This window comes from Podarcis muralis, chromosome 10 (genome assembly GCF_964188315.1).
Source record: "Podarcis muralis chromosome 10, rPodMur119.hap1.1, whole genome shotgun sequence".
Lineage (NCBI taxonomy): Eukaryota > Metazoa > Chordata > Lepidosauria > Squamata > Lacertidae > Podarcis > Podarcis muralis.
Window position 1 is genome coordinate 57,633,444 of NC_135664.1, and position 26,153 is coordinate 57,659,596.

Below are 26,153 nucleotides of genomic sequence, written 5' to 3' on the forward strand. Positions count from 1 at the left end.
CGAGAGGGGCGCTCTGCTTCAGGGCGCCCCACCCGCCAGGCAGCAGGCTGCTATCCGCAGCGTGGGGAGCCTTGTCGGGAACTCCTGCAAGCCTCCCCACTCTGCGGATGTCTGCCTGGCGCGAGGGGCGCTCTGCTTCAGGGCGCCCCACCCGCCAGGCAGCAGGCTGCTATCCGCGGCGTGGGGAGCCTTGTCGGGAACTCCTGCAAGGCTCCCCACTCTGCGGATGTATGCCTGGCGCGAGGGGCGCTCTGCTTCAGGGCGCCCCACCCGCCAGGCAGCAGGCTGCTATCCGCAGCGTGGGGAGCCCTGTGGGGAATTCCTGCAAGGCTCCCCATGCTGCGGATGTGTTCCCGAAGCGCCTGGAGCTCTGCTTTCAGGGCGCCTGGCGCTCCGGGAAGCAGGCTGAGCGGAGCGCTAATCCCGAAGCCCCAAGCTTCGGGATTAGCGCGGCGCTTCGCTAGCCCTGGGAGAGCCACGCAACGTCGCGGGGCTCTCCCAGGGCTAGCGAGACCTTGCCGGCACCCAGAAGCTTGGGGCGCGCTGTGCTCCGCACGCCCCAAGCTTCTGGATTAGCGCAGCGGTCCGCTAGCCGTGGGAGAGCTGGGTCTCCCACGGCTAGCGGATAGCTTCCTGAAGCCTGGAGAGCGAGAGGGGTCGGTGCGCACCGACCCCTCTCACTCTCCAGGCTTCAGCGAAAGCCTGCATTCGCTCCATAGGATGCACACACATTTTCCCTTGCTTTTTGGGAGGGAAAAAGTGCGTCCTATGGTGCGAAAAATACGGTACCTAAATAGTTCACCTCACCTAGTACCATCAGTTGCTTTAATTGGCTGTGTAAAAGACCTAGTCCTGTTGGGAGATAGATAAATTACAGAAATTGCCTCCACCCCATCGCTGCTGATTAATTAAAGTGCTTTCCGTCGGCGGAGGGGACGCTGTTGGATACGGCCCAGATCAGATCAACCAAAAGTGATTTAATTGCCTGGCAGCAGAAACCTGGCAGTGCCTTCCTTTCGAACTGTTGCCCTGTTGGAGCAGCGGTAGCCAATGTCGTGCCCTTTAGATGCTGTAGACTGTGGCGCCCATCGTTCCTGACCATTGAGGGCACCCTATTGCCTAACTCTACTATGGAGGAAAAGGGCTCCGTTTGTTGCCTCCTGCCTTATATGCCTCTTCCAGGACCTTTTTGCCTGCTATGCACTGGCAACCTTGGGTTTGCCGCTGAAAGTACACTCAGTGGGGACTAGAAAGTAGTCCATGTTTGCAAACGCATCTTGCCCCCACTTCCTGTTCACTCTTAATTTTTTGTGTGTGTTTTGGGAATGCATTTGCACCATGTGTGGTGGACCTTACTTACCTTTACTCCCATAAATGTGACAAATCGCCCTTGTAACCCAAGCCTGTGTCCCTCCTTCAGCTGGTGGTGTTGCCATATCAAATGCTTCTGCATGGAGCTACTAGAAGTGCGTCTGGGATCAAGCTGAAGGATCAGGTGGTGATCATTGACGAAGCCCACAATCTGATAGATACCCTCACCTGCATCTACAGTGCCCAGATCAGCGGTTCTCAGGTGAGCCAGACCTCAGAGCCCCTGCTCTGCTGCGTGTTTTTTGGTCTTCCACCATAGAGTTCACATTTCCACAGTGGTGGGTTTTTCTTTTAAGCTGCCTTCAATGCCAACATTTTATTTCTATTATAGCTGTGCTGCGCCCATTCCCAGCTGTTGCAGTACATGGAGCGCTACAGGTAAAGCTATTTACAACTCGGGTTGACATGTTTGAGCACAGTGTGAAACTAGGGTTTTTTGCTGTTTACATGACTGCCAATCTATAAAATTATTCAGGCGGCTTACAAAGTAGAAACAAGCATCATAAATGGCCCAGTTTGGACATTATGCTAAAACCAAACCATGGCTTTGCACCAATGAGCAAACATGTAGGCCAGGGGTCTGCAACCCGCGGCTCCGGAGCCGCATGTGGCTCTTTTACACCTTTGCTGCGGCTCCGGGGCGGATACTAGCGAGGGGAGGAGGCGCATTGTGCGCCCCGACACTCCCCACTGTGGCGGGCGCTGTACTGGCTGTGACGTTGCATGGGGGCGGTGCATGCGTTAGTCACGCACCGTCCCAACGTCACCTTCTCGCCCGCTGTCAGATCGCGGCTCTGGAGATAAATTTGTTTTAAATGTCGCAATGGTTTTGTGGCTCCCAGTTTTTTCCCCCTTCGGAAACTGGTCCAAGTGGCTCTTTTTGTCTTAAAGGTTGCAGACCTCTGATGTAGGCTCTTGGATGTGAGATGGCCGCCACAGCCCTCTTCCCTGGGACCTGCTGCTCCTGTGCTAGACAGGACTAAGCCATGGTTTGGCTTACTGCTATACCCAAATCAGAACTTGTGGTTTGTCTCACTCCAGACAAACCACAAGCAATAACTAAAGGTTTGTTCTTGGTTTACTGCTCTTGGTTTGTCTGGAGTGAGACAAACCACAGTCTTAGGTTTGGGTGTAGCACTAGGCCAAACCATGGCTTCGCCTCAGATAGCATAGCAGCAACAGAGCAACATTGCACTGCAGTGCATGTTTTCTCACACGTGCTCAGCCATGTTTTAAAAATTCAACTGTGGGAAAAGGCGAAAACAAGCATAAAGCACAGCACAAAACTTTCCTTCTAGCAGAGATAGTGTAAAACAATTTAAAACTATATTCTCCCTTATCATGTTGAAGAAAGGAGGGGGCGCATGCAAGTCCCAAGAGGAGGTTGCTCATCCGTGAAACAGCAATACGTGGTTTGCCATTATAGTAAGGCGCCAGTCATAGTTGTCTATATGTGGCAGTGCTTATTCACCACCAAGGGCTTCATTCTCCACCAGGGGCATAATTCTAAAGCCCAACGTAAGCTCTGCTGTGTCAGGAGCACTGCCTGTTTGCATTGAGACACCGTTTTATTTCTGTAATAGGAAGCGCTTGAAAGCAAAGAACCTGATGTACATTAAGCAGATTCTGTTTCTGCTGGAGAAGTTTGTGGCTGTTCTTGGAGGTAAGAGAGAGTGTGGGTTCGTTGGTTTCCACTCTGCTGGGAACAGGTTCCTGCTACTTTCCTCAAAGGCATCAAGCCAAACCAGACTTTGAAAGACAGTGTTTGTCTCAAGGGAGGTGAAGCTGATCCCTCATTATATGGGCTTCCATTGCTCTGGGAGCCTCTGAATTTTCTTGTGTGTGAATATGCAAGAGAAAAATTGAGGACTGAACAGTCCCAGTTGCCTGTACTGACCTTGTTTCTCCCCTTTCCCCAACCCAGTCCTCCTTCGGTCACCTCTGTCTTCCACTTCTGCCTCAACCTTTTCTCAGTTGCCATTTTTGTTCATTCTAATAGGAAACTATGCAGCAAAATGAAGGTTTTTTAAGAGGTGCATAAAGAGGAATCTGCTTATTGCACGTGGGTCTCTCCCCCCCCCCCCCAGGTGTCTGCTCGTGCTTTGGCTATACGCCATATAATTAAGTCAACTTCCTGTATTTACCGAACTTGCTACCAGCTTAATGTAATCAAATTCCAAATTGCTTGTTGAATTATTTTTTTAAAGGATGTACAAATGCAATAAGCCCTTTAATGAGAAGCAAATTGGAATCTGTGTTTAGGGGGGGGGGATACAGCCGTGAATGCGCAGCACTGGAATGAAACGTTTCCTTGTAGGTGGCAGCCTTGGAGAGTGACAGAACTTCAGAATTGCGTGGCCTCTTAGACATAACCTACTTCTGCCTCTTGCTCAGTGTAGGGGTCTGCAGCTAGAGCATCCTTGACAAGTGGTTGGCCATCCCCTGCAATGGAAAGCCCATCATCCCTGCCCCACCTCAAGGCAGTCTATTCCACTGTCAAATAGCTCTTGCTGTTCTTAGTGTCTCCTCAAGTTTGGCTGAAATCTGCTTCCTTTCCATTTCTACCCATGAGTCCTTCTGGAGCAACAGAGGGCAAGTCTGCTCATCTGCAGTTACTTGAAGGCAGCTCTCATGTCTCCCTTTAGTATCTTACCCACATTTTTCACCCGTTCCCTCATATAGACGTGGTTTCCTGGTCCCTCACCCGATAGCTCACTTCTGGACATATTCCAGTTTTAAAAAATAAACAGAAATCATACGTTGAACCCGGAAGTAGACACGGTACTCCAGGTAACAGTTTCTAGGCAGCTGCTGTAAATGATGCTTTTTACGGCAGAATCCTAAGCATGGCAACTCGGAAGTCACCCCTGCTTTCAGTGGCACGTGTGAGCTAATATGTGCACTTAGGAGTCTGCCCTTGTCATCTCAGCTCCCTGTTTAGGATTTTTTGGGAAACAGCACTTTTAATTCAGAGTGGCTTTTTTGTAAACTATTTCTCATTGCTCTGCTCTTTGTGTTCTACAGGAAATATAAATCAGAATCCAAACACTCAGAGCATTCCACAAGCAGGTACGTCATGCCTCCAATGTCTGAAATGACATGGATCAGCTGGATATATGGGGTACCTAATTGGGAGTGAATAAGGAATATCTCTCTAGGATAATTCTTTCTCTCTCTCTTTCTCCCCCCCCCCCCCAGGGGTGCAGCTGAAATCTATCAATGACTTTCTGTTCCAGTGCCAGATTGACAACATCAACCTCTTCAAGGTTAGGAATGGAATGGTTTGTTCCAGTGTCTAGAATTGTGCTGATAGGATTTTTGTGAAGCTGAGAACTCAACGTCCCAGCTCTGAAGAGAGTGTTGTATTTTTAGCTTGTGAACCACCCTGAGATCTTTTGATGAAGGGTGGTATAATAATAATAATAATAATAATAATAATAATAATAATAATAATAATAATCTCTGTTTCCAAATCAAAACATACTGCATTCCAGTATGTGTTTTTATTTCCTCCTCTGGACTTGTTAAGCAACAAAGTTTAAAGTGGTGGTGTTCCCTTTAGTCAGCTCCCCCTGTTTTCCAGGTGTCATCCACAGTGGGGAGCTGGGGCTTCTTGATATTCAGGGATGGGAAAGTGAGTGGTAGCATGTGAGAAGGCCTTTTCCTGGCTGTGGAATGCCCTCCACGTGGAATAAGGTCAATAGGAAGCTGCCTTATACCAAATTGTTCCATCTAGCACTGTATCGTCTACACTAACTGGCAATGGCTCTCCAGAGTTTCAGGCATAGGATGTTCCCAGCCCTCAATGGAGCTGCCAGGGATTGAACCTGTGACCTTTTGCATGCAAATCAGATTCCCCACCACTGAGCTCTGGCCCTGCCCTGGTGTTGACAACATTCTCCTTCCGGTGCCAGCTTAAAATATAACCTCTTTTCCCATGTGAGATAGGTCTGCCTGAATCATCCACAGCATCTTCTCAGTTTATTTTAATAGATATTATCTACACTGGTTTGTAGTACAGTGGTACCTCAGGTTAAGTACTTAATTCGTTCTGGAGGTCCGTTCTTAACCTGAAGCACCACTTTAGCTAATGGGGCCTCCTGCTGACGCTGCGCTGCCAGAACACGATTTCTGTTCTCATCCTGAAGCAAAGTTCTTAACCCGAGGTACTATTTCTGGGTCTGTAACCTGAGGTACCACTATATTACACTTTTAAAAACTTATTTATAGGGTTTCTTGAATTTCTTTCCTGCCCATCAGCATAAGGTCTTTGGGCAGGTGAAAACAATATAGAAAAGCAGTATTAAAACCAATTCAAACAGTTTACAGACGGAACGATAGGGTGGGCCATAAAGTACATGAATGTCAGGCGTCAAAGGCAGACAGCAGGAGATAGGTAAGGTAACCTATTCTGGAAATGGCTGCACTTGAGGCTAGGATCTAAACCTTTTAAATATGCAAAACTGGATATTATAACAGACCTCTTGTTTCCACCAGAGGTCTTCAGGCTTTCCCAGACCCAGGAACCACCCAACCAGTGATGTTTCCAATTTATTTGATCCCCGCCCCCAGTTTATTATTTTGGTCAATTCCCTCTTTTATCCTCTATTGAAACCTGGCCTGATCTAACCAGAATGATAATATAAAATAGGCTACTCTGTTTCTGTCAGCTCTTCTTTTATTCAGAGAAGCATTAAAAATTATATACTCCATGCATGCAAACCTAGCACATCAGGAGGCGGGGGGGTTAAACGTTTACCCCGCTTCCTCTCTACTGTGCTGGTTTTCTACTGGGAAGGCACATACTCCATCTCTCTAGAAGAAAATGCATGTGCATGTTACTTAACAATGATCAAGGACTTTCTCCTCCTAGAAGAGCCAGCCATATGCATGGCAGTGGCAGAGTGGTGACTCTCGAAGCTTGAGCATCCTTGGAGCGTGGTAGGAATCCTTTGGAGGACTGCTTGCTTCTGCCTCTTACAAATCCACCTCTAACTTAAACCTGTGAAGTGTAGTTCAGTCTTCTGCTGGAGCAACTAATTGTAGTAGTTGAGTCGTGACAGTTGAACAGAGGCGGCTGGGATATGGAGCTAAGCAAATAAGATGAGTAAGAGCGTTCCATTGTGTGTGCTCTCTCTCTTCCAACAGGTTCAACACTACTGTGCGAAAAGCCTCATCAGCAGGAAGGTATTGTTCTTTCTGCCTTTTATTCTGCTAGAATGTGGGGGCAGGTACTTTTTGCTGAGATGCCTGTACAAAAGCTGCTTGTTGCTGCAGCATTTTTGCAGGTTTCTCTCTGCAGTCTTGGGGACTAGAAACTCTTTCCCCCCCTTTCTCCCCTGCAAAGAAAATCCGAGGTACTTAATGGAACTGATTTCTGCAATTTCACAGAAAAGGTCACTTATATGAAGTTGCTCTGAATGGTTGCCAGTTTGAATTTTCAGAGCAAAAAGGTAGCACTGGGGGGGGGGGACTATTTTCTGGGGGTGGAAATTAATAATGAAAATATTGTTTTAATTTTTTTTGTCTGTTCCCATATCTGCTGCTGCTTTGATACTATTTTATTCCTGGTTAGGGCTTCTGTCTCCTTACTCTTTTTAAAAAAATGTTTTTATAAGATTTGCAAATGCAACAAGCAAAATATCAAAGTAAAAAAATAATTAAAACAGCCACAAAGAGGAATAAAAATGGAAGATAATAATAATAATACAGTACAACAACAACAAGAAGCTTACAAAGAATGACTAGCATAAAATATACAGTGGTGCCTCGCAAGACGAAATTAATTCGTTCCGCAAGTCTCTTCGTCTTGCGGTTTTTTCGTCTTGCGATGCACGGTTTCCCATAGGAATGCATTGAAAATCAATTAATGCGTTCCTAGGGAAACCGCCTTCAGACCAGGTCCGGGGACAGTCTGTCCCCGGACCTCTTCTGAAGGCTGGGGGGGGGGGGGGACAAGGGCTTTTCTTCCCACCCCCAGCATTTTAAAAAACCCTGGGACAGCGGAGGACTTCTCCGCTGTCCGAGGCGATTTAAAAGCCCCTGGGAAGGCAGGCAGGGGGGACAAAGACTTTCGCCCCCTGCCCGCCTTCAGAAGGTATTCCTGCCCCCCGCCCCGCTTCGGAACAGCGTTCCGAAGTGGGGCGGCTGGGGCAGGTCTTCCCGCCCCCCCCTCCCCGCTTCGGAACAGCGTTCCGAAGTGGGGCGGCTGGGGCAGGTCTTCCCGCCCCCCCTCCCCGCTTCGGAACAGCGTTCCGAAGTGGGGCGGCTGGGGCAGGTCTTCCCGCCCCCCCTCCCCGCTTCGGAACAGCGTTCCGAAGTGGGGCGGCTGGGGCAGGTGTCCCCGCCCCCCCTCCCCGCTTCGGAACAGCGTTCCGAAGAGGGGCGGCTGGGGCAGGTCTTCCCGCCCCCCCTCCCCGCTTCGGAACAGCGTTCCGAAGTGGGGCGGCTGGGGCAGGTGTCCCCGCCCCCCCTCCCCGCTTCGGAACAGCGTTCCGAAGTGGGGCGGCTGGGGCAGGTGATCCCGCCCCCCCTCCCCGCTTCGGAACAGCGTTCCGAAGTGGGGCGGCTGGGGCAGGTGATCCCGCCCCCCCTCCCCGCTTCGGAACAGCGTTCCGAAGTGGGACGGCTGGGGCAGGTGATCCCGCCCCCCCTCCCCGCTTCGGAACAGCGTTCCGAAGTGGGGCGGCTGGGGCAGGTGATCCCGCCCCCCCTCCCCGCTTCGGAACAGCGTTCCGAAGTGGGGCGGCTGGGGCAGGTCTTCCCGCCCCCCCTCCCCGCTTCGGAACAGCGTTCCGAAGTGGGGCGGCTGGGGCAGGTCTTCCCGCCCCCCCTCCCCGCTTCGGAACAGCGTTCCGAAGTGGGGCGGCTGGGGCAGGTCTTCCCGCCCCCCCTCCCCGCTTCGGAACAGCGTTCCGAAGTGGGGCGGCTGGGGCAGGTCTTCCCGCCCCCCCCTCCCCGCTTCGGAACAGCGTTCCGAAGTGGGGCGGCTGGGGCAGGTCTTCCCGCCCCCCCTCCCCGCTTCGGAACAGCGTTCCGAAGTGGGGCGGCTGGGGCAGGTGATCCCGCCCCCCCCTTCGGAACAGCGTTTTAAAATGCTGGGGGTCGGGAGCGAAGCGCTGCCGACCCCAGCATTTTAAAATCTCCCCGTGTCCCGGGGAGATTTAAAAATGCTGGGGGTCGGCAGCGCTTCGCTCCTGACCCCCAGCATTTTAAAACCTTCCCGGGACACGGGGAGATTTTAAAATGCTGGGGGTCGGCAGCGCTTCCCTCCCGACCCCCAGCATTTTAAAATCTCCTCGGGACAGAGACTTCTCTGCTGTCCCTTGGAGATTTTAAAATGCTGGGGGTCGGCAGCGAACGCTTCGCTCCCGACCCCCAGCATTTTAAAACCTCCCCTGGACACGGGGAGATTTTAAAATGCTGGGGGTCGGCAGCGCTTCCCTCCCGACCCCCAGCATTTTAAAATCTCCTCGGGACAGAGACTTCTCTGCTGTCCCTTGGAGATTTTAAAATGCTGGGGGTCGGCAGCGAACGCTTCGCTCCCGCCCGCCAGCATTTTAAGATCGCCCGGGGCAGGCGGGGGGAAGGCAGGCGGGGGGGAGCAAAGACTTTTGCCCCCCGCCGGCCTTCAGAAGAGGTCCTCTTCTGAAGGCCGGCTGTGGGCGAAAGTCTTTGCTCCCGACCGCCAGCATTTCCCTATGGGCTTTCGTCTTGCGATGCAAGCCCATAGGGAAATTCGTCTTGCGAAGCGCCTCCAAAACAGAAAACCCTTTCGTCTTGCGGGTTTTCCGTCTTGCGAGGCATTCGTCTTGCGGGGTACCACTGTATTTCATCTCCTTTCTACAGTAATCCCAGCCAACTGGGCATCACTTTATAGCCAAACCTGTACATTGTTTGAATGTAGAAGTTGCAGTGGGTTCTAATGTTGTTTTTAACCATGCAGGATTCTGCAGACTTTGCAGGAAAGGTCCCTGAGCGCAGAATCAGTTGTTATGGGCAATACCTTAATACTACTTCTAATCTGTCTACATTTTGGCAGCTCTTTGGCTTTATCGAAAGGTACGGGGCTTCTGGAGCTCTGAAAACCCGGAAAGAAGACCAGAAGATATCGGGCTTGCAGAATTTCCTGCAAACTTTGAACAAGAGGCAAGAGAAGGAAGGTGGGCTCAGGTACTGAGTTGTGAAATGGGCTAGAAAAGGCAGAACCAATTATAATGGTTGCCAGTGCAGTGATTTCGTAACCCCATAGGGATGCTGGTGTATCCTCTGCCTGTGTGTGCTGCCCTTCCTCTCAATGGAATCAGACGACCCACATGTATTCTTTTACATGTATGGGTTTGCTCGCTCTGTGGAAATGAATGGGGCCTTTTCAAGCATGCAAGAGCTTCAGGTCCATGTGGACCAGGGTGTGTCCATTCACTCCACCCTGGGGAGCAAGTTAATTTACTGAAGCTGTTTCCTGAATGCCATTTCTTCATTTAGGCGGAAACAGCTTGAATTTTTCCCTTCTTTCCAAAATAAATTAAGTTTTGATGGGGCTGTGGGCATTTTTACACAGGGCGCTTAGACCACGAGCAGAAAACCTGCATTGGCAAGAGTTTCATCAGTCTCTCTGCTTGATCTCATTAACAATTTTCAGATGTGGGATGAATGAAAATGGTCTTCTGAGCTTGTTACCCTCCTAGCTGCCGAGCATCCCCTGGCTTTGTGGCACTAAGTTCACCAGCTGAGGTTGCTCTTTTGGTCTGCAGGGACTCAACACAGCTCCCCTGGAGAGGCTGAGGATGAGCAGCCAAAAATGGCATCTCCCCTCATGCACATTGAGGGGTTCCTGGCTGCGCTCACAAACGCAAACCAAGATGGAAGAGTCATCCTCACCCGGCAAGGTACGGGGCAAGTTGATGGGCGTACATTATTTAACTAACTAAAATTGCAGTTGCTGGTATAGATTCTGGGCCACAAGGATTGAAAAGCCACTTGCTTCTGTGAGAAGCCACTCTCTCCTTCAGAGAGTCCCCCCCAGTTTAGTTCAAAGCAGCCTGAAAATCTGCAAGGATCTGTTTGCTTGGAGCCAGAAGTTGGACAGGAAAACCAACAGTGCTCCTCTGGTACAGGCAGCGATGGTGCTGTCAACCCCCCCCCCCATGCTCTCAAAATGTATCTTTAGGTGAAATTACAGTGTTGGGTAGATGGATGGCCCACTGTCTGGGATGCTTTAGCTGAGATTCCTGCATTGCTGGGGATTGGACTAGATGGCTCTTGGGGTCCCTTCCAATTCTGTGATTCCTTTTCCAGGCACTTTAGCTCAGAGCAGCCTCAAGTTTCTTCTTCTGAATCCGGCGGTGCACTTTGCCCAGGTGCTGAAGGAGTGTCGGGCCGTGGTCATTGCTGGAGGCACCATGCAGCCGGTGAGAGACATTTCTTGACATCTCTAGGCTTTGGTTTGGTCTGAATAGCTGTTGCTTGCAAGCAGGCAGTGGTAGAAGGGGCTACATGCTGTCTTTAGGAAGCTGTGAACTCACACCGAAGGTTAACCAACGAACTTGCACTGCTTTTATCCTAGTTGCAGAATTTGGAGCAGGAAGTATTGTAACCTTGGTGATGGATGGGACCCATCAATCACCATGAACATAAGGGGGGGGGGGAAGGCTCACATAATGCACTTCCAGAATGCCCACCATTGGGTAACAATTTTATGTCTGGTTTTTTCTCTCCTACCATGTTGTCAAAGGATCAGGAAAATCTGAATTAAATAAGCGTTGGAGGGGGAGTGTAGGTTCCCCTTTGGATGACAACAATATGTGGGTGGTGTCAAACACTTGCACAACTGGAGGCCCCCAAATCCACTTTAAACTGGTGGTGTACACAACCTAAGCAAATCCTCCATAACCTTTATGGAGCAAGCCCTTCCTGGCAAAAGAACAGAATCTGCTAGGTTTATAAGGTGTCTCCTTGAGTCTTTGGCTCACATCATCATCATCATCATTATTATTATTATTATTATTATTAATTTATTATTTATTAGCTTGACATTCAAGCCTGTGCTTCTTTGCCCTATTTCTTCAGGCTGCCTGCTGCTTTTGATAAGTCCTGGATCCTTAGCCTCTTGTGTTTGACCTTCAAGCGGTGATCTTGCCAGGAGGGGTCATTTCAGAAAAATCAGGATTTCAGTAACACCATGGTGGCAGGACCAGTCTCTGCCAGGCTTTTTGCATCTGAGCCCCAACTGCTGGCAGGGTATAAGTGGAGCTGCAGAATATAGGGGGTGGGGAAAGGAGTAAACCGTGGGTGGATAGCTAACTAGCAATCCCAGTTGGAAGGGGGCTGTGCTTGTTTCAGAAGCTTTCCTGCTTAAGGTGTGTGCGTACACACACACGAGATCCCAAATTCAATCCCTGGCATCTCCACCTAGGGCTGGGAATGTTCACGGTCTGAAACCCTGTAGAGCTGCTGTCAGTCAGTGGGCACAGTGCTGAGGTAGATGAACCCAGTGGTCTCATCTGGTCTAAGTCAGCTTCATATGGTCATATAACTAGGTATGGAAATTGTTGGTATGGATTTCTTTACAGCCCCATAGCTCTAAGCTGTACCATACGAGGCCAGTACAAGCCCCTTTATAACTGGGGAAGAGGGAGGAGGATGGGCTTTGACAACGCATAGCTCAGTTGATAGAGCATGAGACATCATGGGTTCGAGCCCCCCGTTGGGCAAGGTTACAATACTTCCTGCTCCAAATTCTGCAACTAGGATAAAAACAGTGCAACTTCATTGGTTCATGATTGTGGAGCTGCGCTGGCTGCCAGTGCTCTGTCTCCAAGGCCTTAACATTGGTTTATAAAACCCAAAGCAACCTGGGTTCTGTGTACTGTGAGGGAGGACTGCAGCTGAGTTGTAGAGCATCTCTGCACGTGGAAGGCTCCAGGTTCAGTCCCCGGCATCTCTGAAACCCTGGAGAGCTGCTGCCAGTCAGTGTAGACAGTACTAAGCTAGATGGACCAATTGCTTGACTCGGTATAAGGCAGCTTCCTATGTACTTAAAAAGGCCACCTTATTCCCTTGACCACTGCACAGTCTTCGTATTCGGCCACTGAGGCATGTCAGCTGTCCATGACGAGAAGTTGTGCATGGAGTGTGGCGTCATGGAGACTGTGGAACTCTCTGCCTCATGAAATCAAGCTGGCACCATCTGCTGTGAGCTTTAGGTGCCAACTATAAAAGGCTTAGTTACTTCAAACCTTCTTAAGAAAAAAAGATGCATTTGTTTTACAAAACCTTGTTAGATGGTCCATTTTGTCCTTGCTGTTTTCTTGAATACATCTTGCTTCAGTTTTTTATTTTTTAGGATGTTTCGCTTTTAACTGAGATCTGATAGTGTTCTCCTTGCAGTGCAGCAATTAAACAGTTACAGTGGTGCCCCGCAAGACGAATGCCTCGCAAGACGGAAAACCCGCTAGACGAAAGGGTTTTCCGTTTTTGAGTTGCTTCGCAAGACGAATTTCCCTATGGGCTTGCTTCGCAAGACGAAACGTCTTGCTAGTCTTGCGATTTTCCCCCCGCTCCCCCCCCCTTTTCTAAGCCGCTAATAGCCTTTTAGCAGCTAAGCCGCTAAACTGCTAATAGTGCTAATCCGCTAATAGGGTTGCTTCGCAAGACGAAAAAACCGCTAGACGAAGAGAATCGCGGAACGGATTCTTTTCGTCTTGCGAGGCACCACTGTATCACATTTGCAAAGCTAAGCTGGGTTTGGTATGGTTTCAAACTGGATGGGGTTCTGCAGTTTTCTGCATTGCAGGAGGTTCGGCTAGATGACCCCAGGGGTCCCTTCCAACTCTAATGGTTCTGTGTTTGCAATATAGTAAAGGTAAAGGGACCCCTGACCATTAGGTCCAGTCGTGACCGACTCTGCGGTTGCGGCGCTCATCTCACTTTATTGGCCAAGGGAGCCGGCGTACAGCTTCCGGGTCATGTGGCCAGCATGACTAAGCCGCTTCTGGCGAACCAGAGCAGCATACGGAAACACCGTTTACCTTCCCGCCGGAGCGGTACCTATTCATCTACTTGCACTTTGACGTGCTTTCGAACTGCTAGGTTGGCAGGAGCTGGGACCGAACAACAGGAGCTCACCCCGTCACGGGGATTCGAACCGCCAACCTTCTGATCGACAAGTCCTAGGCTCTGTAGTTTAACCCACAGCGCCACCCGCGTCCCTATGTTTGCAATATAGAAAGGAATAAAATAAACAAAATCTGACGATGTGATGAAGGAGCCACTTGGTGGCAGTACTGTACTTCATTTCCTAGCATGGCCAGTGGGACTGAGGGAGACAGAGTTGCTTGCACCATCTGGAAAAGCAAGTCAGATGGGACAGAAATAAGAGAAATGGTCAGAGTATGCACTGTATTCCTGAAATGTGGGAAGGCACAAGCTTTGCAATGGTCTTGTGGCCATTTACTCTTCTGGATGCAGCCTAATAATTACACCAACCTTGTGGCGCAAATGCCACTTGGGTCTTCCACATGTGGCACACAACTGGTTGGTGTCACAGTTCAGTTGCGATGTCGACAACCTGCTGGTGTACAGCCAGCCTTAAAAGGATAGTTTGCAAATCTGGGTTTGTCTTTCCACGCAGGCATTATCTGAAGAACTTTTCACTGGGGGTTTCTGAATGTTATTTTTGAACGTTACTTATTTTAGGCTGCCTTTCTGAATAGAGTCTGTTCAGTGCGTTTATAGAGCATAAAATCAAGATAATACAACATTAATACTTTAAAACTTTTTTTAAAGTTCCGAAAAATTCAAAGTAAGCAACAACAGTTTAAAACATAGAGGAGCCCAGAAAAAAATAAATAAGAAAAGACCACACACCAGAGTGATAAATTTATTAGAAAGTTGCTCTCTTACTCGTGTGCTCTGGAGATGCAATGGAAGGAGTTGGGCTGCTCTTTGTTTTGCTTATTTATTTTATTAGGTGCATTTATAACCCACCTTTCATTTTAGCAGATTCCCAGGGCAGATGACAAGATACAGATTCAATAAAATTGCAGAAAAACAGCTATAAATCATAAAAGCTAGCTTGACAGCAGCTAAAGTCCAGGGCAGGCTGGCAACCACAGCTGAATATTACTACAGTGCACCACTGAAATATTTGCCTTGTGGGTGAAAGAGATTGTGGGAGGTTCTGTAGGCATCTCAGAAACAGGCGATATGCTGAGAGGGTTGGTTCAGTCTCTTGAATGGCTTCTTCCCGTGGTGCAATGGGTCAGTGTGTCTGACTGGACCATAGTTTGCTAAGGGAGCTCATTCCTTGCATGCAGGACACCCAGGTCCAGTTCTTGCAATTTACACTTAAAAAGATCTCCACTAGCAGACCTCTTTAGAGCTGCTGCCAGACAGAGTAGACAATACTGGGCTCTATGGACAAGTAGCATGAACTGGTATATATACTGCATCTTCCTACACAGGTAGCAGGATTTGGTTTCTGCGTAGGAGGACTTGGGCCCATGTGCTCTGCCCTTGATTTTGGCCAAGGTCACCCATCTAGCCCTGCCTGCTGCTTGAGCCTTCCTATTTTTTTATGAAAGCCTTGTGACTTGCAGGTGGCCGATTTCCGGGAGCAACTGCTTGTCTGCGCTGGTGTCGGTGCCGACAGGATCGAGGAGTTCTCCTGCGGTGAGCCTCGGAGACAGGGAAGGGAAAGGAGTGCTTTTAAAATTACTATTATCATCCAGCAAATTGCAGTGGGCAGATGGACCCTGCCTGCCTGTTGCTATGGCACTGTGTGTAGCAAAACGTTCCCTGCTCCATCCTTGCCTGCCGAAATGCTGCAGCCCAGCGGCCTCCCACCTCCAGCACCACTTTACGCGGGGAATCCCTGGCAGCATCCATACTGGTGAATGCAGCTCTACTTGCAATAAGCTGAAAGCAGAAGGGCCAGAACTGCTGTCTCCCTCCCTCCACTTTAAAAACCGAAGATGGAAAATGCAATGATGGCTGCAAGTTCCAGTGACTTAACTAGGGCTTCCTGCTATATGAACATGACTGTGTAGGACAGGGACATCATGTTTCGGACAAATGGGACCTGCAATGAAACACTGCTCCCATTCAGGGTTCCAGCCAGCCATGCCTGCTTCCAGCAGACTCCAATCCATGCCCCCCAAGTCCCTCACTGAGCCCCCACTGGGAATTTGTCTGCATTGGACTGGTGTGTGTGTGTGTGGTTTCCACTTAGGCTTCCTCTCTCTCTTTTTGTACTTCTCAAACCTTGGGGTTTCCCTAAGCATTCCTGCCTCCCCCAGTTTTGTTTGTGGGTGGTGCCCTTTTGGCTGTGTAAGGATTCACACTTGGGTAATCCAATTTGCTATTAGCATATGAAAGTTAAGAGCCAAATGATCTTTCTCTCCTGCTTGCCAAAGTAGGAGTGATTCAGGGCATTTTTTCAAGGACCCGTTTCTTTAGGAGGAGAGAATCTTGAAAGCGTGGGTGTCGCCATGGAAATATGCCTGTTTACAGATCTCCAGGCTGAGAAGAAATGTCATGAAATCAGCAGTCAGCGTGGCTCATGCCAGTCCCCAGAGAGAATCAGTGCTTGCTATGAGAATCCACAGCTGCTTGTGTTATGCACAGGTGTCAGTGCCAAACTCACATCCCACCTTGCTTCCCGTGTCACCCCTTCAGTTGTGACTTTCAAGCGTTCAGTCAGGGAGTAAGGAATCCTTGCTCCGATTAAATTACACCTTGTGTTTTTAGTGGCTCTCTTTAAGGTGACTCTGCCACACAATTTGCTTGATCACTGAAATCTGACGGTGGCCTGTGGGTCCAGAGGTGGGCTCGGGTACGGCTTTGCTTCCAAGCGGCTATGAATAGGGACGGCTGTTCAGCTTCGCTGCCTCTCATTCCTTCTGCCTGCTCATATGTTGTCAGGTCACGTGATTCCCCCAGACAACATTTTACCCATCATCCTCTGCAGCGGCCCATCCAACCAGCAGCTGGAATTCACCTATGAGAAGCGAGGCCTACCTCAGATGGTCAGTATCCGTCCCATTACTTTGACTGTTCAAGATATGTCGCTTCCTGTTTTGAGCTTGCTGGGGGAGATGCAACCGGCCTTGCTGGATCAGACCAGGCACCCATCAAGCCCAGCATTCTCTTATCACAGCAGCTGTTTGATACTCCATTTTGATAGCCTTTCCAGAACTGGCAGTGCGTTCCGTACAAAATAATAAGCCGCTCCTGGGACAAATGGGGTGGAGGAGAGGAGGGTAGCGGGTGGGGCTTGGGGGCTGGCCCCTTCCTCCGGGCCTAATATACAGACAGTGGCTTTTGAATCCGGTGCCCTAAAGATTGTGGCGGCTTCTTTTCTCTCTTTAGATGGCTGAGGTGGGGCGGATCCTTTGCAACCTGTGCAACGTCGTCCCTGGGGGCGTGGTGTGCTTCTTCCCCTCTTACGAGTACGAGAAGCAGGTTTATACGCATTGGGAGAAGACCGGGGTGCTTGCCCAGCTGGCCTCTAAAAAGAAGGTAATTGCTCAGCCTGGTGCTGCCGGTGCTTTTAAGCGGAAGCCATTCGTTCCGGAATCAAACCATTATTGGCTGATTACAGTCCTCTGCTCTGTTTTTTGTTCCCTCTCCTTGAGTTGTTCCCGCTGCCTGCACAGTGAAGCAGAGAGGATGTTTGTTTATATGTCCAATTCCCCTCCACCCCCCCCCCCCAATAATGAATAAGCAATACTTGCTGGGCGACTGATTGGTGTACTTGGGTCTAAATTAGATTAAGCGCTGCTCCATGCTTTCTCAAAGCGCAGCAAGCTTGGCTCTTTGGCAGCGGAGGCAGACAAGAGCCCAGAGATGAGGGCCATTTGAAATTTATTTTGCAAATCGAAAATTAAGCTTCTGTAACCTGGAGAGCTAAATCCTGAGAGTTCATTGTGAGCCCAACAAATCAGGAGCAAACGGGACATATGGCATTGCATAATAAAAACCCATTCAGTTGTGTGTGTGTGATTCTCTGTTTGTGTCCTCTTCCTCCAAGGAGCAACCATTCAACCTCATAACCAGGTTGCCCAGGACCTACTTGAGGAGCATCACAGTCAATTGGGGATTTGAACCTTAGTTTCCTACTGACAAAATCTGTGTTTTTAATTAAAAATAAATAAAAGCAAAGCCAAGATCCTCTTGCTGTGATGGTGCAGATGCTACACAGGTCTGAAGGGGGTTATTCTGGTACTAAGTCTTTTGTCGCCTTCCTCCATGTTTCCTGCTATGATGCTGCCTGAACTGGTAATGCCAAGGTAAAGGTAGTCTTGACAGACTCTAGGGTTGTGCGCTCATCTCACTCTATAGGCCGGGGGCCAGCGCTGTCCGCAGACACTTCCGGGTCACATGGCCAGTGTGACAAAGCTGCATCTGGCGAGCCAGCGCAGCACACGGAAACGCCGTTTACCTTCCTGCCAGTAAGCGGTCCCTATTTATCTACTTGCACCCAGGGGTGCTTTTGAACTGCTAGGTTGGCAGGCGCTGGGACCGAGCAACGGGAGCGCACCCCGCCGCGGGGATTCGAACCGCCGACCTTTCGATCGGCAAGCCCTAGGCGCTGAGGCTTTTACCCACAGCGCCACCCACGTCCCCCGGTAATGCCAAAGGAGCAGTTAATTCTCAGTGGGGAAGCTGAGGCCTCCATATTGGGTCAGATTCACCTGATTCTTGTCTAATCTGTAGTGAATTAGAAACAGCTGCTGGAATATTTTGGACCAAGTTTGAGTTGTTGTATTTGCTACTGCCTGGAGGTGTAATGTTGCTACACTTACTGAATTGAAATTCTGGGGTGGGTTTTTTTTGTTTTTTGTTTTGTATTCTGTTAAGTTTGTTTGCTTTTATGAAATTGTTCTTGCAGTGGTTGGTCCTGTGATGTATTGCTTGTGTTAAGCAACTTTCAGCATGATTTTTGTGTGCAGAAAGACAACATGCAGCTAAACTGATAATGACGATGTGCTTTGTGGGAGTTCAGCATCTCTCTCCATCAGCTGATGTTTTCTGCGTTTTTTAAACAGATATTTCAGGAACCAAAGCGAGCGAACCAGGTGGAGCAGGTGTTGGCTGAATATGCCAAGAGCATCAAGGTGAGAGCCAAGGGGCTGGCAGGCTGCTAAGGTACTTAGTGGAAAAAGGCAATGCCCTTGTATCAGCTAAGCTGAACTCTGCTGCTTTGGCCCAGAGGTGCGCTCGTTTCCCAGCTTTTAACCACCCACCCCCTGGGGGCGGGGCTTTCTTTTATGCAGCGTTGCAGCCAATCAGGAGGCCCCATGACAGGAGCGCTGCTGTTCTCTGTCGTTGGTGGGAAAATGAGCGAAGGAATCAATTTTTCCGATGACCTGGGAAGGTAAATGACTGGCTTGTGATCATGAGATGTGGGAAACGTCCCCCCCATTAACCCTTTCTCTCCAGTGCAGTTCTGCAGCTGAAATAAATACTTTCTTCTAGTTCAAGTTTTTGATTTTGGCAGTGAGGTAGAGGGGCAAAGGAACTGTTTTACTGTGGGTTTTTTCCCTCCTTTTTTGCTGGAAGCTGCCCAGAATGGCCAGGGCAGCCCAGTCAGATGGGTGACATATAAATAATAAAATTATTAAATGCATAGACTGGAGACTAGCAGCCTCTGGATGTTGGAAGTACTTCCTTAAGCGATGATTTGCCTTTAGCATTTCCTCTTAAGGCTCTGTCCTACCCCACTGTTACTTAGAGGACTAAAATCGGTTTCAGAAATTGAATTGAGCTAGAAGTGCTCCTCCTAGAGGGACAGGTTTGCACAGGGAGCAAACGTACGCTAGATTAAACCTCCTTCTGCCACACACATCCAAAAAATGGTTGCCCAAATTCTGTTTATTTGAAAGTTTCCTGAGCTCTTATGCATGATTCCAGGAGGAGGAAAACTGTCTTGTATCTAATGTACTTGCTCCACAATCCTATTAATGCAATGTTAGGATGAAACATGGCCTCTTTGACGTTTTCCTGCTAAAAGGGGCATTGCGGTATTATTACAAGAGCTAACGAAATACCTGTGGTTGGTGGGTGTCTGTCTCTCTCTCTTGCCTCCCCCCCCCCCCATTCCTAGGTGTGTGATCATGGTGGGCATGCCTTACCCCAACATCAAGTCACCAGAACTTCAAGAGAAAATGGCATACCTTGACAAGACTATGGTAACTGTCCACCCCTTTCCACTCTTGCTGGATCTGCTTTGCAATGTGCAAAGCAGTGTAGGGACACACTTGCATTATGGAGATCTCTTTTCATAGCCATGTACCTTTATGCTGTTCTTGGGAAAGAGCTACTCCCCCCCACCTCCCCCCCCCATTGGCCACCCAAATTAGAAAGTTAATGTTGCTCCTTTAAAGCCAAAGTGCTTAAAAACACACACACACACACACACACACACACACACACACACACACACACACACACACTTCATTCATCTTAAGTGAGAGAGGCTTGTAATTATTCCCCATTCTTACATGAGGTTAACAGCTTGGTCCTTGTAATGGAATTTAACTACTGCAGTATCAAATTAGTGGCTGGTAACAGAGGCTCATAGCATCAGGCAGAACGGTGCTTAGGGCTTCTTCACGGGGAGCTCATAAGGCAGCCTCAGCTGAAAACTTTATTACATCTGAGGTGAGGGGGAAACTGTGCACAGTTCCTCTTAGGTGGCTGATTCATCGCTCCTTGATACTGTGACACGATTCGCTCGTTGTGCATGAGCCATGCATGTTGTTTTAATTGCCCTTAATGTCCCTGTGCGTGGAGAGCACTGGCTGTTTATTGGCTTGGGAATGAGCTGGTGCTGCTGCTTTCATGATGTAAGGTTTTTTTGGGGGGGTTGTTCTTTGGTAAATCAGGCAGGATGTGTGTTTGTATCTCAAGCAGCACATTCCATGCTCAGTTCCTGGGACACATCTTATTTTTACTTATTATGCAGGGCCCAAATCAAGATGGAATCTCAGGCTTTGAAATTCATTTGTCGTTACCTTATTCTAAAGCTAAACACCTAGACAGGTGTTTCCCCATTATTTAGGATAGCTCCCTACTGTGTACTTTTGACTCCTCCTTTTACCCTTTCTTCAAGCCCAGCTCCAGCTAGTACTGGATATGCAACCTGACTTGACTGGCAGGCCAAAATGTAGTTCAAGTCATTGCTGTTTTCATGCCTGCTCTGGTGCTGCCCTCTGAAACTGCTGCATTGAGGGTGGGTAGCCAGGAAGGCTCTTGACTCTGGGGATACTTTGCTCATTCTTACCTTCCTCTGTCATCTTGGTTTCCCTCCTCCAGCCAAAAACCGCAGGCCAGGCACCAGGCAGAACTCTGATTGAGAACTTGTGCATGAAAGCGGTCAACCAGTCAATAGGTAAGTGCAGAATTCGCAAGTGGGTTTTGATGTTTTCTAACAGAGCACTGATGGTGGCTTCCTGTGGGCTGGCAGAGTTTAGAAGCAGCTATTTCTGATGCATGTAGCCTTGAGGTTCTCAAGCAGTGAAAGCAACAGGAACAAAAGTACCAACTTGTCAATAATTTTGCGCAGTCCTCAAGCTGCCATCTGTCACGTTAACCCAGCCTTGTAAATAGCCACATGCCTAGCTGTTCATGGTAAGAGAGAATCTCCTCGTAGCAGTAACTGGGCAAGGAAGCTTTTGTAAGCCAAAAGAGGAACTGGTTTTCTTTTTCATGCAGCGGTTATCTCATACGTAGGTAGGTGGAAAGAGGACAGTAATTCTGTGAACATGTGTGAGGTTGCCTTAGTGCATCACATTGGCTGCTCGTGCTGTAATAAGTTGACAGCTGAGTGATTTGTGTATGGGGCTTCTCTTAACAGGAAGAGCAATTCGCCATCAAAAGGACTTTGCCAGCATTGTGCTCTTAGATCACAGGTATGCCCGCCCAGCTATTTTCAACAAACTACCTCAGTGGATCAAGAGCAGGACTCAGACCAAACCTGTCTTTGGGCCAGCCTTTGCAGCACTAAGAAAGGTGAGTCCTGATGCCAGGCTCTGCTTATTCCCACAACACACACACACACACACTGCATGGAATGAGAATCTTGGCATTGGTAAGATATCATGGCCTGCAATGGAGGTTGGTTTATGAGGATGTGTGGAACACCAGCTCACCAACATCACCACATACCTGCCTTCTTTCTTAAATCTCGTTAGACATAAAATTTATGGAAATTTCGAAGCTATTGGAAGGGGGAAAATACTTTTTCCTCCAGTTTCCCCCCATGTCATTTTATTTCCTGATTTGGTGTATTTCCAAGCATAGACCAGGTTCCCCCTCGCCACACGCTGCAGAAAATGGAAGAAGTGTGCAAGAAAGCAAGAGGAGGTGGCGGCTGTATTGAGCAAAGCTCTTGCCACCAGGTTGCAGGAGGGATGGGCTTGGCAGAATTCCAGGCTGCATTCCTTGGCCTTGTTGTCCAGTCAAATGCAGAAGTGGTGTTATCATCGCTTACGTTTTTGTCTTTTGAATTTTTGATCCAACAGATTTGCAGCAGCATGAATTGGATGGCAACAATATGAACGTTGCTCAGTTCTTTCTCCCACTCCCAAGTTTTTTGAGGCCTAGTTAAGAGGGCAGAAACATGCACCGGCTGTGCCAGTGAGAGGGCCACAAGCGAAGAAGGCACTAAATCCTTCTCCCTTCTCTTGTGACAATGGCAGGTGTCCTCCAAGAGGCAGATATACATCTTGTGCTTAGATTTGAGAGTATACAACTTGGTGCTTGTTGTAATGATACCGTACATAGTTTTACAAAGAAGTCTTCCTGTTTAGAGTTTCAGAAATCATTTTAGGAGACTAACTATATTAACACCTGGTCTTAAACATTTGTGTATTGTTTGGAAAGAAGGTATTTCATAATCCTTTTTTCCCTTCAATTTTTTTGGGGGGAAAAAAACAAAAAAAAAGGCTTGGGGAAAAAGCCCCCCCCCCAGTTTTTCCATTCCCCCTAGGCTGTCACCTCTCTACATCCAGTCCATGCGGGTGGCCCTGCCTAGCAGCTTCCTCCTGTGTCGCCTCAATGTTGGCATTGTAGAACTAAGCGGGAGAAATGGTGGGGGCACAACTTGGAACTAGTTAGTTCTGCCTCCCCCTCCCCAGTTCCAGCAGGTGCTTAACACCTGCTCATGTTGGGTTGGGCTGTTGGGATTGTGCTCCTTGTTGCTTCTGGTGGTTCCATGCCTGATGTAATTTCCATTTTCTGTTCTGCAGTTTCATGTGGAGAAGAGATCCAGTTGTGAGTCTTTACCCTTCAGATAACGGAAATGCTTGCAGCTGCCTCATCCCTCTGTGTGAAGTGCCTTCAGTGTTTCTTTGTCAATATTGTTTTTGAATTTCTCAATAGCTAAAGCATTCTTTCAAACTTCATGCTTAAGGAGTTTTGTGTTGCCAAGCCTTTAGGCATGTTGCACTATGAGTTCAGGTTACAGAAACCCTGTGGGAGGAGAGGGGTGCTCTTCTATTTGTGCTAGACAAGAGTTGCTCTGTTCCTGAGGGTAAGTGAGCAGCTGTATCCCTTGTGATGTATCCCTTGTTCATTAGACCTTCCCCTCCTCGCATATTTGCAGAGTGGTGGTTCTGGGCCCCCCTCTCTCTCTTGACATCTCTACGTCTGGATTTTTCTGGACATTACAGGGATTTTCATTAGTGGAACTGATGTACTTTGTCCTGGATCCATAGCTGTCAACGTTTCCCTTTTTAAAAGGGAAATTCCCTTATCCCTTTCCTTGTGAGGAATCCTATTCGGAGTAAGTTGACAGCTATGCCTGTATCTCAGACAAGTCAATGGAAAAATTGTAGTTTTGGTTTTTTTAGAACTGGCTCAGGTGGGAGGGAGAGAAAACCCAAGCAGAGGTTTTGGAGAATTGTAGAGGTCTGTTTTAAATATGCTTTAAAGCGTGAGAAGCCAAAGCTGCTTTCCCCTTCCCCTCTGCTCGAATGTGACCAACTACAAAGTGAAAGAGAGCGAACGTGTGTCAGGAGGACACTGACTGGGGTCACTTCAGCTTTTGAAGCTGTAAGCCTGGCTGATGAGAAGTTTAAACTGAATAAATCCTTTCAGCAAAGGGAGTGCTAAGCTTTCAGCTTGCTTATCTGAACTTTAAGCAAAAAAGTTCCTGTTGTCCGAGCAACAGCCACAGGACTGGTGAAGTAGTTACTGGTCCATCTAGGGAAGAAGACAAGCTGTGTTTAGGGGGGGAGAAGAAAGAGAGTGTGATCCCTTTTAAAGCCTCAGGAAAGAAGGCACAGATCTTGCATGCATGCAAGAACTAAAGAACGGAAGGCTTCGTTAAACCACTTGCTCCTTACAGCCCTCCATGCATTAAAAGCGGGATCCACCTTTTACAGTTCCTAAAGTATTATATAAATGGGAGACCATAGCCATTTGATAGCTAAGAACTCCTGGCCAATTATACGTCCCTGTTAAAGATGCACCCAGCCGTTAAGTGCTCCCCAGAGCAACTAAAAAGAGCTTCCACTGCCTTAACCTAATGTGACCATAAGCAAATGTAATCTTTCGTCCACAGATAATAGAGGGTAAGGAGAAAGGGGAGAAGTAGATTTACCTCCTGCATATGATGATCTCCTATTGTTTGGGGGCAGAGAAGACAAACGAGAGTGATGTTTTTTATACTACAGTAGTGTAATTAAGATTCTCCTGTGGCCATTCAAATAGGGCAAGGCGTATGTGTGGTTTCTCAAAAAAGCTTAGCTGTGCTGGCCGTAAAAAAAAGTGGCATCACCCCTGTCTTCCTGGGTATCAGATTTTTAATTCTGTCTTTTACAGTCTGCACTGAAGATACATAGCAGAAAACAAATCAGCAGTTAACTTGCATTTGACTTTTTAAAAATAGGTACTCCATTGCATTGGCAGGTCAGGGTGCTGCTTCCTTGCACAGCCGACTACATAGAAAAATGGACTGAGAGAGAAAATAAAAAACCTCTCCCAGTCCTTATGCACCCCTCAAAGCCCATATCTCTCCCCCTTGCAGGCCTCAGACCAAGGAGGGAAATGTTTTTTTGCTGACCATAACGGCCTTGATGATGCTCTTTCATGCATCCCATCCCATTGCAGGGGCAGCTCTTCTCAGAAGTAGAGAAACTAACCTGACTTTGGTCTTCTGAGCATGAGCAGCAGGTCCTGCAGAGAGGGCAACTTGAGATGGTTCAACACAGCTGGGCGGAAGCAGCAGCTGTCCATCAATAAGCATACTTGGCAAGAGTTAGAAACAAGCCAGAACGGGGAAAGGGGAAAGACAAGCATCAGATCTCTCGATGAGACCAGTGTGTCCCTGACCAGAGGTTGCCTCTCTCTTACTGAAGCGCTTTCTGCAGCCCAGCAGCCGTCCCAGGTTAACAGCATGGAAGTGAACTCACGACAAAGCCCCGAGAGCAGATCTAGGACTCCCAGTCATCTTCATCCTCTTCACCAGCTGGCTGCTGGGGTGGCGGCAGAGGGGGGATCGTATCAGAGATGCGGCCGAAGGCGCCCGCTGGCACGTTGGGGGTGTTGCTGTCTCCTCCAGCTGCAGGCCCTTTGCCAGAGATGCCTGCGTTGGGAGGAAAGGAAAGCACACGCTGCATGAAGCCAGTGGCAGCCGGTGAGCTAGAGGGCAAGGGAAGCAAACTAGCTCAACAAACAGAAGCAGAGTGAACCGGAAAGCCGCCTGTCGAATCCGGTGCCAGTCCCAGGAAAGGAAGGCTTAAGGCAGGGACAGAGAACCAAGCTGCTTTTGCACTATAGCTGCCCCCTGGGAGAGAGAAATTCCTCATTACGGGCTTAATGGGAGGAGAATGCCTCATAGTCCTCAGAGAACACCATGGTCAGGCCTGGACCTAATTCTGTAGGAAGTGTTTTGTCTTGCCACTGCTCATGTTCCCTTCTTGGGAACTCAAGAACAACAGTAGCCTGCAGCATTTGGGACTTTAGAGAAAAGTATTATGCAGGCATGGAGAAAGTGGATACAGAAGATTTTCTCTTTATCTAACACTAGAACTTGTGGACATCCAACAAGGCTGAATGTTGGAATAACTTAGAGGACAGGTAAAAGCTTTAAAAGAGGATTTTGGACAAATTCATGGAGGAGGAGGAGGGCTGTCAGTGTGGAGGCAGTAATTTGTCTGCATACCATGGGTACCATGGGAAGGGCAGAGAGCTCTTGTGCTCGTGTTCTGTTTGCTGCTTTCCTAGAGGCATCTGGTTGGCCACTGAGAGCAGGATGCTGGACTAGATGGGCCATTGGCCTGATCCAGCAGGCTCTTATGTACAGCCAAGTCAGCCAAAAGCAACCCGGTGTTGCATCTTCCGTGCTATTTTGCTGCACATGGATTTTCAGTCTGTTGCAGTGAGTTTCACATTAAGAAACACAGTTGGAGCCTGTTTCACTTGGTAGGGGGCTACAGATTTTGCTCCAGAAGTAACAGATCTGGGAGCAAACTGAATCGTTGTGGTGGAGAGGAGAGAGAAGAGTCCTGCTGTTGCAGTGCACCCACTACAGAAGTCTTCTAGCTGTGCTTGATTTGGCAAACCCTGCCAATCTTTTGGGAGTGACATCAATACTTTTCTAGTACAGATGAAGCCTAGAGACGGTGTGAATATTCATAGTAGGGCTGGGTGCATCTGGTTTGAACAGGTCAGCCCCAATTTAAGCAAAAGGGAACCATCTATTGAGCACTGCTCCACTCCAGCTGGGCTTGCCCCTTGCCACCCCTGCTGCCATGCCCTCCCTGCCCCTTTCCCCC

At 48.7% G+C, this 26,153-nt stretch overlaps 2 protein-coding genes across 9 annotated transcripts in view; one reads left to right on the plus strand and one right to left on the minus strand.

The window, feature by feature from the left end:
- Positions 1-23,480, plus strand: part of DDX11 (DEAD/H-box helicase 11) — a 34,895-nt gene extending 11,415 nt beyond the window's left edge. For 4 of the 6 annotated variants that reach the window (XM_077935120.1, XM_077935119.1, XM_077935123.1 and 1 more), the window contains 17 exons: positions 1,421-1,573; positions 1,703-1,749; positions 2,955-3,034; positions 4,396-4,440; positions 4,570-4,637; positions 6,520-6,558; positions 9,413-9,533; positions 10,125-10,259; positions 10,669-10,781; positions 14,970-15,042; positions 16,294-16,397; positions 16,741-16,890; positions 18,420-18,488; positions 18,648-18,748; positions 19,478-19,562; positions 20,689-20,764; positions 21,230-23,480. In XM_077935120.1, coding sequence (XP_077791246.1) covers positions 1,421-1,573; positions 1,703-1,749; positions 2,955-3,034; positions 4,396-4,440; positions 4,570-4,637; positions 6,520-6,558; positions 9,413-9,533; positions 10,125-10,259; positions 10,669-10,781; positions 14,970-15,042; positions 16,294-16,397; positions 16,741-16,890; positions 18,420-18,488; positions 18,648-18,748; positions 19,478-19,562; positions 20,689-20,764; positions 21,230-21,501 — 1,731 coding nt within the window. In that variant the 3' untranslated portion in view covers positions 21,502-23,480. The remainder of the gene's footprint in view (positions 1-1,420; positions 1,574-1,702; positions 1,750-2,954; positions 3,035-4,395; positions 4,441-4,569; positions 4,638-6,519; positions 6,559-9,412; positions 9,534-10,124; positions 10,260-10,668; positions 10,782-14,969; positions 15,043-16,293; positions 16,398-16,740; positions 16,891-18,419; positions 18,489-18,647; positions 18,749-19,477; positions 19,563-20,688; positions 20,765-21,229) is intronic. The other 2 variants (XM_077935122.1, XM_077935124.1) reach the window with 2 other exon arrangements.
- WASHC1 (WASH complex subunit 1) overlaps positions 14,136-26,153 on the minus strand; it is a 73,109-nt gene continuing 61,091 nt past the window's right edge. For 2 of the 3 annotated variants that reach the window (XM_077935127.1, XM_077935125.1), the window contains exon 11: positions 24,162-24,961. In XM_077935127.1, coding sequence (XP_077791253.1) covers positions 24,810-24,961 — 152 coding nt within the window. In that variant the 3' untranslated portion in view covers positions 24,162-24,809. Of the gene's footprint in view, positions 15,049-24,161; positions 24,962-26,153 lie in introns of those variants that run through there. The other variant, XM_077935126.1, reaches the window with a different exon arrangement.